Source organism: Dasypus novemcinctus, chromosome 9 (genome assembly GCF_030445035.2).
Source record: "Dasypus novemcinctus isolate mDasNov1 chromosome 9, mDasNov1.1.hap2, whole genome shotgun sequence".
Taxonomy (NCBI): domain Eukaryota; kingdom Metazoa; phylum Chordata; class Mammalia; order Cingulata; family Dasypodidae; genus Dasypus; species Dasypus novemcinctus.
The window spans coordinates 94,918,068-94,935,325 of NC_080681.1; the positions used below are offsets into that span (position 1 = coordinate 94,918,068).

Sequence of the window (17,258 nt, forward strand, 5' to 3'; positions counted from 1 at the left end):
ATTTTTTTAGTGAAATGTCTACTCAAATTCTTTGCCCATTTCTAAAATTGTTTTTATCATACTCTTAGAGAAACATTTAATATATTGGTGCATTCATTCTAGACTTTTTTCTTAGAATACTCATACAAAGGTTTACATAATATACACAGTTTTACAAAATTGGGGTCATCCTTTACCATAGAAATCTTTTGGTGATATGCTTCTCCCCCTTTATTATATAGTGAAAATCTCCCTACTGTTTTTTAAAAACATGGCTCTCTAGTTTTCCATCACCTGAACTCAATTTTCTGCCACTAAAACTAGGTCCCACAATTTCTTCCTTGAAGGGTTGCTGGGCCCAATGGCTCATGTCACCAGTAGCATCCGGAGGCAAACATCATGCCCTTAGGAGGACACTCACCAGCCACGGAACTGTGCAGCAGCCCAGTCCCTAGACCAGCTTTCTCCTCTTCCTCTGTGCAGCACTGGTTACAGGGCCAGGCACACAGATGCGGCACAACTCTGAATGAGCGAGTGATGTCCCAAGTGAGCAAAACAGAGCTTCATGTTCCCAGTCCTGGTGCTGGAGCAATGGACCTGGTGTTAATGTGGAACGTTGAACAGGGGCACATGATCTCAGGGACAGCAGCACAAGGACCCCACTAGTGCCGCTCTGGCCACTTCCTGGACAGGCCAGAGCCCCTCCCTTGGCAACAGGACAGGAGCTAGAGTGTGAGTGGCTGCTAGCCATGCTGCTCCCCAGGCTCTGGGGCCTCTCCCCATTTGCCTGGCAGAGTAAGACCTTGTTTCTTTACCCCCAGACTCTACTACTACTCCAATCCCAGCTCTGCCACATCAGCAGAGTGAGCTTTGATAGTCATGTCAGCTGAGCTTCAGTTTACCCACACACAGGGTTCTGATGTGAATCCAGTGAGGTAATATCTATAGATCCCTGGGTAGAGTACTGGGACAGGAATCAGCGCCCAGTGCCTCCAAACCTGCTAGGCTTTCACAACTGCCCACTGGCCTCCACCTCCCTAGACCATCAGGAAACAGCAGAAAGTGACAAGGTCATTGCCACAGGAGTCAGTCCTCTTTTGGGAGGCTGAGCATGCTAAGCTCTTTGGTTCTCATACCAGCCCTGAAAAGCTGGTGCTCTCACCCGAGCTTCACTGTCTGCCCTAACAGACTGTGCTTTGAGGGGCTCTTCAGAGAGCTGCATAGGGGTTAGGGACAATTATGTGATGGATCCCAGCCAAGAGGCAGAAACCCTGACAATCCAAACGGGGGTGCTCAGCAAAGGTGGGGGATCCAGCTGGCACACAGGTCCAAAATGCCATCAGCCCTCAGCAGGGGCTGTCTTGGGGTCACCAAGGCTAGAGGGCAGCAGGCCTCTCCTACTTATCCAGATCTCAACTCAAGATGCAAAATCCCAGCCGGAGGGACTCTGAATGGTCTAAGTAGCCCAATGCAGATAGGTTTCTAGAGGCTGTAGGGCTTGGTCCCTACTCAAGAGACTACAGCAGGTCAGGGATTCTTTAAAACCACCTGGCTGACTGGTATCTGAAGGATCAGTGGAGAGAAGCCAGCCTAACTCAAACTCCAAATAGCGGCTAAACACAAGAGGGCCAAACTATGAAATGGGCAGGGGCCCAGACCTTCTGTCTAGGTTAGAGGTTGGCAAACTTTTCCCTCTTGTAACAGCTCAGCTAGTAATATTTTAGGCTTTGGAACCAGAGAGTCTGTTACCACCTACTCAACTCTGCCACTGCAATAAGAAAGAAGCCATAGTAATAGTAATACGTAAAAAAAGGATGTCCCAGTAAAACTTTATTCCCCAAAACAGGCAGTGGGCCAGAGTAGGCCTGTGGGTAGCTGGTCAACCTCCTCTGTCTCCTGACAAATGAATATAGAATCTGGCAGAGAAGGCACTCCGAGTTAGAAAAATATCTGCAGAATGAGCAAACAAGTGATCAAATGAAATGAATCATTGAGTCTGATGAGTACACTTGTGGGCTATAAGAGTGGTCAGCATAGGTTCAGGAGTAGAGGCCCAGAAGACAGGGACTTTTCCACTTTCATTTCCATTGCCCTGACAATGGTCTGACAAGAGTATCTGGCCTGAAGATATATTATCTGGCATCTCAGGAAATCAACCCAAGAGAGGGAAGAAAAGCTGTGGGGAAGATGCTATCCCCTACCAACTCACCAGCCTGTCTCAACGGGACAGCTTAGCAACAGATGCAATCTCTGATGACTTGCAGGAAATGGCTGGAGGCAGCAGTACAGGGACTAGGATTTACTTAACCAGGAGAAAACGTCCCAGAAACCATGTTGGCGGTAGGACAGGCCCTGGCAGCAAAGGCCTGGCAAACCTGTGACCACCCACAGACCATCCAAGGTGGGGAGGGCAGGGCCTGTGTGGGCTCCCTATGCCCACAGCTGTGCTCTGGGAAAGAATCCAGAGGAAGTCCGGCCATGCCTGCAGAGGAGCTGCTCCAAGCTGACCCCGAGGAAGGGCTCATGACACAAACTGCTTCTTTCTTCAAATGGGACACCCGCAGGTGCTGCCTGCCGGTCCCTAGTGATTGCAGCTCCCTGATCTGCAGGGGCAAGAGCAGAGAGGGGGAGAACAGAGGAAAATGCTGCAATCACTCGTACTCCCCACAGTCGGAGATGATCACTTTCTGCTTTGGCTTCCCGTCCTTGCTGCCCTGTGCCTTTGTGGGTGGAAAAGAAGAAGAGGAGAAATCAGGGGGAGTTGGGGGATAAATTGCTGCTGAGGGATCCCACCCCACCCGTCCATCCCAACGGGAACTCGCCCCACCAGAGAGAAGGGCGGCTGGGCCAGCAGCCCTGTTGCCGGCCACCTACCTCGATCTGCCGCAGGACGTCCAGGCCTTCGGTGACCTCCCCAAACACCACATGCTTGCCATCCAGCCAGTCGGTCTTGTCACATGTCAGGAAGAACTGGGAGCCATTGGTGTTTGGGCCGGAGTTGGCCATGGAGAGTAGGCCTGAGGGAGAGAACTCCACGTCAGCTCCCTCCACCCTCACAGGACCTGTGCAGACCGTCAGCAGCCCTTCAGCCAGGCAGGCCAGACCACTCAGACATATCAGGCCGACCTTCCATCAATTAATATTCAGTGACATGGGGTGAGCAGGGTTGTTTCAATCAATCATTTTATACTAGTTTGCTCTTTCATTCATTTATTGAACAAATATTTACTAAAGATCTACTTTGTAACCATGCCCCTGTGAAACCTTGGAAACACTGGTGAACAAAACATAGTTGCAGTCTCAGTGGACTCATAATCTAGTGGAAGAGAGTCACTCAAAAGATAACTCTGCCACAACAAAGTGAAGTCAGTGACACAGACGTGTGTGCAGGGGATGTGCACACAAGAAGCAGCCCCTAAGAGTGCCTGTGTGTGAGAGAGAGAAGGCGGGATGGAGAAACGGGCGGCAGTATTGTGGAAGGCCAGGTCGGCCCTACCGAACTTCAGATTCTGTGTGCGATGGAGCCATGGGCGGGTTGTCAACAGGAGAATGAGACAGTTGGATTCATGTTTTACAAGCATCAGCCTAGGGAAGCAGCTGTGGCTCAGGCAATTGAGCTCCCGTTTATCATATGGGGAACCCAGTTTCAATCCCCAGGATCGAACCACCTGGTAAAAAAAGAAAAAAGGCATCCCAGACCTGTGTGGCACAGAGAGGCACAGGCACCCACATGGCGTGGAGAGGCACACCAAAAAAGAGATGACACAACCAGACTAAAAAAAAAAACCAACTTGACCATCACGTAACGATTAGACTACTGAGGAGAGGCGAGTGGAAATAGGGAGACCAGCTGGGAGAACCTTGTGGAGGTGGTGGAAGTGGTAAAGGGTGGTCAAACCAGGAACCTCATCTGGATCTGTTGTACAGATGAGGGAAGGAGAGGAGTCAAGGATGACTCTTAAGTTTCTGATCTAGTGACTAAGTGGATAGTGGTGTCATCTAAGGAAACTGGGAAGACCAGGGGAGGAAGAGGTAAGAGTTGCTTTGGAAATGTGAAGTTTGAGATGTCCATGGGTGAACCAAGTAAAGATGACAAATGGGCAGGCCGATAGGAGTCTGGAACTCAGGGACAGATCAGCACGGAGTTTTGAATGTGGACATCAGGAATATAAAGGTATTAATGAAAACCCTGGGACTGGATGTGATTGCCTGGGCCAGTGGCTCTTAACAGGGGTGGTCTCACCGCTAGAAGTTCTATGGAAATTTGTGTTTTGATTGTGAGTAGTATTTGGGGGGGTACAACTGGCATTTAGTGGGTGTTAAGTCAGGAATGTTAGATGTTCTGCAATGTCCCAGACAATGAAAAATTTCCCAGATCCCCTTGGATTTTCAAACATTCTGCCAGACTTTGGTAGAGGTAAAAATCTGCTAATAATTACCTGAGCCTAAAACTTAAAATAAACCCAAATGTTTGGGCTGGTTTTCTTGAGCTGTATTTTAAGATTTTTAAAAAATTCAATTTTGGCATTGAATTTCCCAGGAACACAACTACTCTAGAAATCAAGAGAAGGGTTTGTTTTATTTAGAATTTAACCAATTTTATTTGCTATTTCACATATCACATCCTAACAGCAATACTGTTCAAGGTAACTAATCTGCTGGTCAATACACTTCTAACTGCAGTGTATTATCAGTACCCCTGATGTCACCATCTGTTATATTCTCTTCGGCTGAGCAGAGTCCCCAGAGAATGCTCGACCAGTCTCTTGCTGGAGGCTCTATGTCTAGCTTGCCTGCCGTCTAAAGTTGGGGAAGCAGGGGGCGGTAAACATTAAATGTACATCTGAGTATAGGCGCACACATCTCAATGTCTTTCAGTATACCTGATTTGTACCTTTATATACTGAAATATACATTCTTTTATTGTAACTTACTTTCCTTTGGTTTTCTTTCCTATTAGTTATAGAATAATACTGATCTTGAAGTAATTATGTGAGTAGGTAGGATATGTCGACTATGAATTTCAGCTCAGCATAGTAAAGAGGGACATTACAAAATATCAATCTTTGAAGCAGGGGGGCAAAGGGTCAATAGGTTTCTATGGAAAAGGAAAAAAGTCTGAGCTTAGGGGCACTTCAATTTTTAGGGGGTGGGGCTAGAAGTCTGGCTAGAAGGGGTTAGAGAATGGAAGACAGAGAGTCTTCATGACCCTCACAAGAAGTTTTGCTAAATAGGGACCAGAAACATGGGGCAGGAGCTGGAGGGGAAACAGGGTCAAGAAGAATTTTTTAAAGATGGATACAGCATGTGTTTTGCTGACATCCTGCTCCAATGGAAGAGGAGAAATGGGTGATACAAGGCAGAGAAGTGACAACTGTAGAAGCAAAGGTCCTTAAGTAGGTGAGAGGGGATGGGATCCCATCCACGAGTGGAGGGGCTGGCCTGCGCAGAGACAGTTCATCCTCTGTAACTGGAGGGAAGTCAGGGGTATAGGTGTGGACAGAGACAAAAGCAAAGCATCAGCTGGGGATGTGATGGTAATAGTGAAGGCAGGTATGGAATCATCATCTCTGATTGGGACTGAGCACTTACTAGGGAAATTTAGTAAAGCTGCTAAGGGACCCCTTAAGAAAAATAGTCATAAATCTTAAGTTGCATCATTCAGCATAATTCTGTTTTCTTCCAGCTGCTTGGGTGCCAACCAATGGGATTTTACTGAGAGAGAGAGGGGAAGTGGGGGTTGAAGGAATAAATAAGAAAGAACTTACAATGGCAGACCATGGAATGTGCTAGGCTAATAGGGAGCATGGACATGGGGGAGGGGGAGAGGCCAGTATATGCAGAGAACCATGGAAATATTCCCACCCCAAAGTATCTTGAGAAGCCCAAAGCTTACTCCACCCCAGCAAGGCTGCGCATGGTCCACATCTTCACTAGTGGTGTCTCCTCAGGGCGCCAGATCCCCGCATTCAGGACCACATCCCACCAGAACACCCTCCACAGCCATCCAGCCCCAACCACCCCGCCCAGCACCAGACACCGAGCAGGTCCTACCTGGTCCTGTGTGTTTGAGGATAAAGTTTTCGTCATCGAACTTCTTCCCATAGATGGACTTGCCCCCGGTGCCGTTGTGGTTCGTGAAATCACCGCCCTGACACATGAACTGGGGGATGATGCGGTGGAAGCTGCTTCCCTTGAAGCCAAAGCCCTTTTCATGGGTGCACAGGCAACGGAAATTCTCTGGGTTTGGGAAAGGAAAAGGCACTCAAGTAAAAAAAAACAAAAACAAAGTAAAACAAATGGACAAACAAAACCTCTAACTAGAATTTGAAAATCCTTGTGTCACATTTGCTTAATGCTTACACACACTGCCCCCACCCCCCAACTTTAGACAGCAGGCAAGCTAGACATAGAGCCTCCAGCAAGAGACTGGTGGAGCATTCTCTGGGGACTCTGCTCAGCCTAAGAGAATATAACAGATGCTGACATCAGGGGTCTGACAAGAAGAGAGCTCAAGTTAACCACTCTACAGTGGAGTCCCAGCCAACAAGCCTTCCCAATGTCCATGGAGTTTCCAAGCAGATTTTTAGGGCCCCATTTGTAAATATAGGGTAGGCATGTAATATGAAAAGCAAAAGACCAAAATCAAAACAAAACCAGGAAAAAGCAACTTAAGAAACATGAACTATATAGGAAGAAAAACTCTAGTAGTATGTCCAGAAAGATGAAATAATATTACATCCATGAAATGAGCACAGTGTGCTTTAAAAAGGATAGTTTAGAAAGGTTCCAGAAAGAGATGGGAGAAGAGAAGACAAAGCAAAGAATAATTCAAGGAAATTTTCCTGAACCGAAGGACAAGACTGTCCTGATGTGATAGATGTGGTCAGCAGAGGAACTGCCCCCAAAGATGTGCGTGTCCCTTGAACCTGAGACTATGTTATGCTATGCATGGCAAAAAGACAAAAATAAGTGACTAAGGTTATGAACCTTCAGATGGGGAGATTATACTGGATTATCTGGGTAGGCCCAATCAAATCACAAATGCTTAAAAGCAGAAAGCCTTTCCCAGCTGGCGTCTTCCTCTCTAGAGAGAGAGAGAGATGTGGTGAAGCAGCAGCAGTAGAGTTTCAAAGTATGAGAGGGAAGAAGTGGCCACGAAGTAAGAAACATGGGGGCCTTGAGAAGCTGAAACAGCTCTCAGATAACAGTCAGCAAGGAAATGTATACCCCAGTCCTATAACTGTAAGGAACTAAATTCTTCCAACAACCTGAATGCCCTGGGATTGGATTTGCCCCGAGAGCTTCTAAAACAGGAATGCAGCAGCCCTGAAAACATCTTGATTTTAGCCTCGTAAGACCTATGTCAGACTTCTGACTCAAAGAACTGTAAGATAATAAATGTGTGCTTTAAGTTGCTAAATTTGTGTTGTTACAGCAGCAATAAAAATCTAATACAATAGGGCCTACCAAATAACCAGCAAAATGGATGGAAGATTACCTACCCAACAGGCAAATCATTTCAGAATGCTGGCGACAAAGAAACCCTATAAACCTCTAGACCAATGCTGTCTAACAGCTATTAAATACTTGCCTAGTGTTAATTGAGGGAATGGATTTTCAACTGTATTTGATTTAAATTAATATAAATTTAAATCTCCTTGTGTGGCTAGTGGCTATCATGTTGGAAAGCATACTGTTAGACATAAAAAAAAAAAAAGGTTTTATACCAAGGACCAAGAGTTAGAATGACATTAAATTTCTTTAGAATTTAACTCCCTAGCAAACTATTAATCAGGTGGAAAGGTAGATATTTTTAGACACTGGTCTCAAAAAACTTACCTCCCAAGTTCCTGTCTCCAGAAGCTTTAGGGGAATGTACTTTATTGAAATGGAGATGAACCAAAAAAGATGACAGAGGTTCCCACCTAAAAGGTGAAAATGTGAGATCCCAAAACAAGAGCTGTGCAGTGACCTGGAGAGCAACCAGTCCAGGTGGAGCAGGTCAAAAAGCTCTAAGGAAAAACTTCTACAAGAAAGTGAAATTAGCAGGACACCTGATTAGTTTGAATGAGATTTATATCACCAGGAGAATCTGGGACAGAATAGGAATAAGTACATAGAAAACTAAACAAATATAAAAACAAGAAGATTATTAACTCCAGGAAAAATACTGTGCACAAAAGAAAGTTATCATAGTGTGATGCTTATATAGTTAAAATAGTCTACGACCTAATCAAAAGCTAATTAATTGTACTGACAAGATGATCTTCTGAAGTGGGAAGTCAATAGATAATGCCTAAAACAGAAAAATCAGGAAGTAGCAATATAAACCTGTTATTCAGCAATATGGAAGAATCAGCAAAGAGTTGAAATTGGCTGCGTGTGAGGAGGAGCGAATGGCTGGTGGGGTGGTGGGAGTGGGGAAAAGCAACAGAGAATGCTGTCTTTTCAAAACGAGCTTTGTGAAACTGATTCTTTAAACTTGATCTCTTTATATAAAAAATAAAACTTAGAAGGAAATAAAAAAAGTCGATAACTAAATAGAAAGGATACACAAAAATCTGTTCAATTAATAGTAGTTGTTTCTGGAGAGTAGCACTGGGTGTTGAAAGTAGAAGGCTTACATTTTCAGTGTACTGCCTTCAGTACTGAGCACTTTTGGAATATTTTTTTTTTTTTAACCATGAATGACTATTTGCTTGTAATAAAAAAAGGCTTGAAAAACAGAAAACCGACATTTAAAAAGCTTCGAAAATGCCTGCTCTGCTCATTGTTACTAGATCTTAGGATCTGAGGTGCCTCAAATCAACTCAGGACAGAAGCAACATCAAGGGCCTAAGCACTGGGAAGGCTTCCTTCAGCCACCAGCTTCTGCTGTTCTGACCAAGGAGCCCTGCTCACCTGCTGTCATGGGAACAACGTCTGAACGCAGAAGCATCCGGATGCGGCCAGCCGCCTTGTTCCCAATCTTGATGTCCATGTACACCTGAGGATTCGACCGGGCCTTTTTGGCTGTGGGCTCTCCCTAAATACAAGAGAACTGCTGGTTACACAGAACTATGACTGCTCAGGATTCTTCTGAACACACACCGAGAACACAACTCCAGTGAGTAAGCTGGGACCTCCTCTCCGTGAAGAGGAGCAATGTGCTGACCGGGAAGTCCTGGGGTCCTGACAAGGTCACAGGGGGCAGGGGCTATGGCCACAGTACCCAGCTGGGCACCTAGGGACAAGGCACCTCAGTACTATCCAATTTGAGCCCCCTCCACAGGCACACTGTCTGGTCAAGCTGGCCCTCTCAGACATGACACCTTGCTTCTCCCTGCAGTCACAGAACTACACTTTCTGGCCCACAACACACAACTCTCACCATATTCAAACCCCAGTTCAAACTCCCCACCTTCTGGACACCATCTCCTTCTATGCTTGGCCTAGCATATTCATAGGCTGGCTACAATGGAAGCAAGGAGGGCAATTCTCCTGCTTGGACCTAATTGCTCAGGAGACAATGGAGGAAGTTGCTTTACACCCCACAGAGAAGGTCAAGCAGAGAATAAGGAGACATTTAATACAACTGTCACATTTGTTCCAAAAAAGAGTCAAACGTTCTTAATGTATCTATAGTTGAGTTTAACAAGCACCTGCTGATGTATGCTGGGCCCTGAGGATAACAATACTATTATTTGTGCTAATAACAGCAAAAGAATAGTAGAAGCAGCAAATATTTACATAGCACTTATGATGTACAGGGTGCTATTCCAAATGTTTTACTTTTTTTCTTTTTTTTCTTTTCTTTTTGAGGTACCAGGACTGGGGATTGAACCTGGGACCTCGTATGTGGGAAGCTGGCACTCAACCACTGAGTCACATCCGCTCCCCTGAGTTGGTTTTTCATTTGTTTGCTTGTTGTTTGTTTTTTCGCTTTTAGGAGGCACTGGGAACCAAACTCAGTACCTCCCATATGGGAAGCAGGCACTCAACCATTTCAGCCACATCCGCTCCCCTGCTTTATATTTATTAGCTCATTTACTTCTCACAACAACCCTTGAGATCAGTACCACTATTTCCCCCATTTTATAGTTGGGGAAACTGAGACACAATACAGCAGTAACTTGCCCAAAGTCACAGATATGGGAAGCGGAGAAGCTGGGATTCAAATTTAAATCATTTTTCTCTGGAATCCACGCCCTTTAGTCACATTATCTCACCTCACCTTCTCATTAATAAGATGTATCATACAAGGCCCCTATTCTCACAGGATTTATTGTCTAGAAAGGGCAAGACAATAAGCACTTGAAGAGCTGGTGCAAAAATATAAATACACAGGGAAATGCAAATGATGATTTTACTATGAGTGTAGAGTAGGAATTAAGATGTGGAGGGGTGGAAAATAAGACTAAAGAGATGGGCAGGGTAAGAACTTAGAGAACCTCTTCTGTAGGAGAGGTGATGGGGAGCCGCTGACAAGTTCTGAGTGGGACAGTTACGTGATCAGATTTGAGCTTCAGAAAGACCCTTCTTTTTTTGTAAAAAAGATATTTATTTATTCTACCACACCTCCCCCCCCCCATTGTTTGTGCTCGCTGTCTGCCTGTGTCCATTCACTACGTGCTCTCTGTGTCTGCTTGTCTTCTCTTTAGGAGGCACCAAGAACTGAACCTGGGACCTCTCATGTGGGAGGGAAGTGCTCAATTGCTTGAGCCACTTCAGCTCCCTCCTTTGTTGTGTCTCTCACTGTCATTCCTCTCTGTATCTCCATGTTGCCAGCTCACTGTCTTGCTTGTCTTCTCTAGGAGGTATTGGCAACCAAACCCGGGACCTCCCGTGTGGTAGGCAGGAGCTCAATCACTTGAGCCACATCTGATTCCCACCTTCTTTCTTTAAGAAAGTTGGAAGAGATCAGCCTGACAGCTAGTTAGAAAGCTATTGCAATTATGAAAATGAGAGTAAAGGCTAAACTGGAACAATGGCACAAACTGGGGAGGAAGAATTTGAGGAAGATTTAAAAAAAAAAACCCAGTAGAAATGATAACGAATTGTTCCTATATTAAAAGAGGGGTGACCTAAGGGGACTCCAATGACTGTTAGGGCTACTTTATGTGCTCTGCTTTGCAACCAAACTTCTGACCAGGGTTATTGTGTGGATGGATGGTGGTAAGTTAACCAAGATAGAGAACACAGGAAGAACAGGATTAGAGGGGAGGAAATCCATATTAGATAACTTTATGTTGCTTGTGAGACCTGAGACAGAAATATCAGAAGCTCTGGACCAGAAACAGAGACTGGGAATATCATCAGCACAGGAGAGGCTGTGTAAAATCAGACAGGGATTGAGACTGCTCTGGCAGAGAGGAGGGAGAGGGGTACGAGCCAAGGGAAGAATCCAGAAGAAGGACAATGTTCACAGGATAGAGAAGGGGAAGCCAAGAAACAATAATTTCAATATGTATTCATCAATTGTAACAAATGTAACACACTAATGAAGGATGTTAATGTGAGAAAGTGCGGGAGGGGGAGGAAGGGAGGCATATGGGAATCTCCTACATTTTTAATGTAACATTTACGTAATCTAAAATTTCTTTAAAATAAATAAATAAAAACAAAACAAACAAACAAAAAAAGAAGTAATGGTCAGAGAGGCACGCTGAGGGCAAGGAGCAGGTGTCAAGGCAGGGCTTTCTCAGGAAAGGAGAAGCTTGAACCTGTGTGTAGGCTGAAGGGAAGGTGCCACTAATCTACCCTGCCTTCTGTGCATTAGGACAGAAATAGGAAGATGGTGAGCCTGGTGCTAAAACTTCAGTGAAGAAGGGGGGAAGCGGAGCACTCACCATCCCTCACCTCAGGCTAAGAAGCTGATCACTCAGAACAGGACAGGGGGCCCAAAGCTTCTCCCTTTAATTTGCTCAATACCACCTTCACTGAAGTACTCTATGTGATGGGAGTTCATTATTCATTCTCTGCTTTTGCCCCATCCTCTCCTCTGGAAGCACAAGCCTTCCTGCTTACCTCCTGGGTTTCTGCTTTGGGAGGCTGCAAACCTTCTTCCTCTTTATTCTCTTCAAGAGTCTTCCCAGAAAACTTCTTCAACCAGTCATCATCGGACCAAACTGAAAGAAAAGAATCACATCAATGTTAAGAAATTCAAGCTAACAACCAAACTGCTATCAGGTTACTGCTGATTTGATGTAGAGAAGAGCAGACTATGTGGCAGCTCAGGGTCAGAAGCTCCCTTTGGCAATTCCCAAAGGCAAGAAAGTTCCTATTAGGAATGTCTACCCAGAAGTCCTGCTCTCAGTAGAAATAAGAAAAAAATTTATTTGCCAAAGGGAAAGGTGCTCCAGCTCTTGCTGAAGCACAGCAGGAACAGAGGAGAATGTCCCATATCAAGAAGACTGGAAAAGAAAAAAGACCAGGCAGGATTTCTCATAATGGAAACAATTACTCTAGTTTTGCTGAGAAATTCCAATGCTCTTTTTGTTTGGCCCTGGAGGTGGTCCATGCCTTTTGCCAATGCAAATCATCCTCTACTCCCGTGTACCAGGAAGCTGTGCATTCAGCACCTCCTTCCATGTAAGCAGGGATACAATGCAACTAAGGCCAATTAAGGACACGAGAGGGAATCTGTGAGTTGCTCTTATTTACCTGGTCTGGAAGAACCTTCCTTAATTCTCATTGGTTTGGCCAAATTGACACGAATTGTCCGTCCAAAGAGCTCAGATTCATTCTGAAAAGATTTGAAAACTCAGCTGCTTAAACTCTGCCAGGTTAAGAGTCAGCCAGCCTGCCATTTACTTCTTTATATCTCCTCTCTCTCTCTCTCTTTCTCTTATTGTTTGCATTTGCTGTGTCTGTTTGTTGTATGCTGGTCTTCTTTTCAGGAGGCACTGGGGACCGAACCTGGGACCTCTGATGTAGGAGGGAGGCGCCTAATCACCTGAGCCAAACTCCGCTCCCTGCTTTTGTTATGTCTCCCATTATGTTTTCCTCATGTCTCTAGTTGCATCAGCTCACCTTGCCTGCCCATCATATCAGCTAGTTATCTTGTTCATCTTCTTTAGGAGGCACTGGGCACCGAACCTGGGACCTCACATGTGGTAGGCAGGAGCTCAACTGCATGAGCCACATCTGTTTCCCTGCCATTTACTTCTGATACATATGAGACATGTTCATGATTCATGATTTGGCTGCTCTTAATCCCTGAGCCCGTAATAGCAACCTATGTACCTAGCACAAAGCAACCCATGGTCTCCAAGAATTCCCTCCCTTCAACCATTAAATACCTTTCTTTAAATACCTGCAAACTAAGACCCATGCTACCAAAATAAGTACTTGCATTCACAAGGGGAAATGAAGTTTGCAAGTACCTGAGTTCACCTTCAAAAGTCAAGATCAGTTTTGAAATGGTGAAAGCTCTCTTGCTGACTGCTGAGGAATATGTTTGGTGAATGGGTAACAGAAAACAAAGAATCAAATGAAGGGGAACCCCATTATCCAAAGATAACTGGCACCAAAAAAAGGTCACTTGATATGAACTCATTTAAGGTACTTAAAAATGTCATGGTAAAAAGTAGAAAAAAAATAAAACAAAAGAGTTGGTTGGGACTTTTATATAGTTACAATTTAAGTTTAACTATACACTAATTTGTAGAACAAAGATATAATAGATGCTAATTTGAAATATTATTTCCAACAAAATTCTATCAATGTGATTTGGCATATTTCTAATTTATATTTGACATGAAAACCCCAACGACCTCAAAGAGAGCACAAATATTCAAAAAAGGTTCATCATTTTCCCCAGAGACCTCTCTAAGACATTCAAACCATTTGCTTTGAACTGTTAAATGGACTAACACTCCCACCTTTTTTGCAAAACATGCAATTTCCCTGGGCAATCCATTTGCATTATGTTTGCAATTTATTATTCCAGACATGGGGCAACCAGTGAGAAAGTAACCAGCCAAGAAGAATGATTAAGATTGAAATTATTGTTAAATGTGAAAGGATGCTCAAGTAAGGACTAATTTTATAAATGATCGATTCACAGGGAATATTTCACATTTTGATAATTTTTGCTTTCCCATGCAACACTGTTAACTTTAGAAGTTCAGAAAACCAAATTATGAATAAGGACCCTCTGTACCACCAAGAAGCAACTTCAGTCATAATGAGGACTCTCAGCCATACCATGTTGTCGATAGCTGCTGCAGCATCCTGCCAAGGAAAGACAAGGTATGAGTTCAGGCTTGCAGCCCAGTGCCTCTTGTAGCAAATAACAGGAAAAAGTCACCTCTATGCTTCCTCCCTAGGTTGTATGTATACAGGAACATTTATTGGCTGGCTTTGGAGCTGGTAGAGCAGCAATGTTAAACTTGTTAAAGGCATAAGAAATAATCACCAGCATTGCCAAGCAAGACTGCTCACAGAACAGGGCTGCAGGAGCTCTGAGAGAAAGAGAGGCAGGGTGTGGCAGAAGGTGTGAAATATTGTTCACAGTCCACAGTCTGACTAAGTGAGGGAAGCTTTCCTTCAAAGAGTACTTCTTGTCTCTCTGGAAGGAGCAGCAGCAGCCCAGAAACCCAACCAAGTGGAGAACAGCTCCCTTTGTAATCAGTGACAATAATACAAATTAAACACTGAACATGGTAGCATAGAAATTGTCTGACCTCTGCCAACTCAAATTCAACAAAAGCAAATCCTCGGTGCTTTTCTGCAAAAAGGGAAAGCAGAAACAAGTCATTATGATGTGGGGCAAGGGGAAGAAACAGATGGTCACAAGGAAAGTAAAGTCAGTCACAATCCACAATTATCTAATCACTCTGATTCTTCTTAAACATTTCAAGCAATATTAACTTTGTTTTTTAATGATTACAACGAAATAATGAACTATATTTTTAATCTTTAAAATAGTCGTTGAATTCTTCAATCAAAGCAGAATTTAAACCTTAACCTTTACATGCAAGGCAGCTAGAAAAATTAGGTCACTTAACGTATTGATTATTCATTCCACATTTACATTCTGAGCTTCCACTGTGCAAAAGTATGAACCCTAAAACCTGGATAAAGACACCCAGTCTTTATCCTCAGGAAAATGCTGATTTTACTAGAAAGGCTAAGCACAACATGGTTAATTTAATTACAGAACTCAGAGACTAGAAGGTGCTTAGAGAGCCAAAAAAGATCCCCAGGCCCAGATTATTTAAAGAACTTGCTAACAATCATATGACAGTATGACTACAGAGCTGGCCCTAAAACTCTCATGTTAAAAATGACAAGGGTAAAGTAGAAAACTGGACTGCAACTGTGATACCAACTAAAGGAAAACTCACCCAGGTAAACAGAGGCCAAGACTTAGACCGCACTGCTGTTGCCAAGGAGGAAGCAGGTGTGGTGGGTTATCCAGCAGGTAATCACCCAGATTTTTATGTAGTACAAAGCCTATCTGCCTACCAGTCTACTGAAATTTTGTCTGATCTTGGACCCAACAGATGGTGATTGTCTGCAAAGTATGTTACAGCTTACAACCATATGGCCTCAGAACACTCCTGCATCAAGATCACTGTCATGCTGACCAACCATATGTAGATGCACTGTGATGTGAACTTTCAATGTTTGGTTTTTTGGTAAGTTCTTCTCCGAGCAGGAGGCTTCTGAACATGAGACATTGAGAGTTTGCACCTGTTTCATAATCCAGAGGAATCTGAATATCCGTGATGTCTCCAAAAGGAATAAAAGCAGCATGAAGAACTTTGTCATCTACCTCTTCTGCCAGTCCACCTGCAAAGAAGCCAAGGACCTGCTGAGCTACTGTCTTTTATACTCCTGCAAAAGTCCCTACAGCCCAATTAGTATGCTAACCAACGGGAAGCAAGGAGAGGCCTTTGGGTATATAAACATTCCTTTCTCATCTATTCCCCCACCTATACTTATGAAGCACACCCCTCTCTTCACTCTTTCAGACCTTCATCTAGCTCCTGGATAGCTTCATAACTTATCTCCCTGCCTCCGTTCCCTCTCTTCTCCACACAACCATCCAGCATGATCTCGGGAAAGTGGAGATTTGAAGTCATTACTTCCCTGATTACACTCCTTCAAAGGTTTCTCTCTGCCCGGTAAAGTCCAAGCTCCTTGGCAGTTCACCTAAGGCTCTTCATAACTGGAGCTCTGCCCACCTCTCCAGCTCCTTCTGCTTTGTTTCCCCAATTCCCTGGGTTTCCTGCCAAATGACCCACATACTCCAACTGTCAGGTACTTCTCACATCTGGACTTTTCCTCTTGCTGCTTCCTTTCAGTATGCAGCCTTTCTCCTAATTTGGATACCTAGCTAACTCTTGCACTTCTGTCAAGACCCAGCTCAGGCGTCACCACATGCAGGAAATTTGCCCTCACTGCTCCAGGTGGAGGGGTCATTTCTCCCTGCATTCAGGCCCATGTTATCACTGTCCGTTCCACCATAGCACTCATCAACCTCAATATTCTATTGGGGTTATTCCCACGACTCCTCGGTCAGTCTGGGAACTCCTTCCCTTAGGGCAGGAGCCGGGAATGAGCCATGGCTGCTGCAACGAAAATTTGTAGATCCATAATATTAGGTCTCACAGTCCTCTGCCATTCCTTCAGGCCCAGGAAATAAGGGGGCTCCTGTCCGACCTTAGCGGGACTGGAGGATCGATACAGCTCGGACTCACATCCTGTAGCAAGGCCAAAGACCAGACACAGACAGCTCTTCGCCACCTTCTCACTTGCAGACGAGTCCCGCCACATGCCCTGACCCACTCGCAGCCGCGCTCGCCCAGACTGCGCCTCACTCCCAAGCCTACTCACCCACATACAGGACACGCTTGGTAGTGGCCATCTTGTTCCCGCGCTCTTCCGCCGGAAGCCAGTTCTAGGCCCGCCCCTCAGCTCCCGCAGGCCCCGCCCACCCTCGCTTTGGTACCACCGTCTTCCGCTCCGTGTAATCTTCAAGTGCTGCGGGAGGAGCACCGCGGTGAATCAAAGGAAGTGGTCCTGGAGCTTATGGTGTCCCCAGTGTTACGGGGGAAACCAACCTCAACAGAAGAGGGTCGACAAATAAATTACGGTCCGCGGTCATCTCTGCCCGCCTGCCTTGGGCAGCCTGGGAGCTGAGAATGGTAGTTACATTTTTAAATGGCTGAAACAAATAAAACCGATAGTTTTTCGTGGCATGTGAAAGCTGCGCGAAATTTAAACTTCAGTATCCATAAATAAAGTTTTATTGGCACACAGCCACATTGATTACATATTGCCTGTGG

The 17,258-nt window shown here is 44.8% G+C and overlaps 1 protein-coding gene across 4 annotated transcripts; it reads right to left on the reverse strand.

The window, feature by feature from the left end:
• Positions 1-30: 30 nt before the first annotated feature.
• Positions 31-16,909, reverse strand: PPIE (peptidylprolyl isomerase E). Of its 4 annotated transcripts, none has more exons than XM_004450619.4 (10): positions 16,807-16,909; positions 15,661-15,759; positions 14,649-14,692; positions 14,170-14,196; positions 12,625-12,706; positions 11,989-12,089; positions 8,884-9,007; positions 6,034-6,219; positions 2,854-2,996; positions 31-2,699 (listed from the first exon to the last, which is right to left on the reverse strand). In XM_004450619.4, the coding sequence occupies exons 1-10, from the start codon at positions 16,835-16,837 to the stop codon at positions 2,631-2,633; spliced, it is 906 nt and encodes a 301-aa protein (XP_004450676.1). In that variant the 5' UTR covers positions 16,838-16,909; the 3' UTR covers positions 31-2,630. The 4 variants fall into 4 exon arrangements, with proteins under 4 accessions (XP_004450676.1, XP_023442395.1, XP_058159809.1 ...); XM_023586627.3 differs by having other exon boundaries at positions 31-2,582; positions 14,126-14,196; positions 15,312-15,759; positions 16,807-16,866; XM_058303826.2 differs by having other exon boundaries at positions 31-2,582; positions 16,807-16,860.
• Positions 16,910-17,258: the final 349 nt, after the last annotated feature.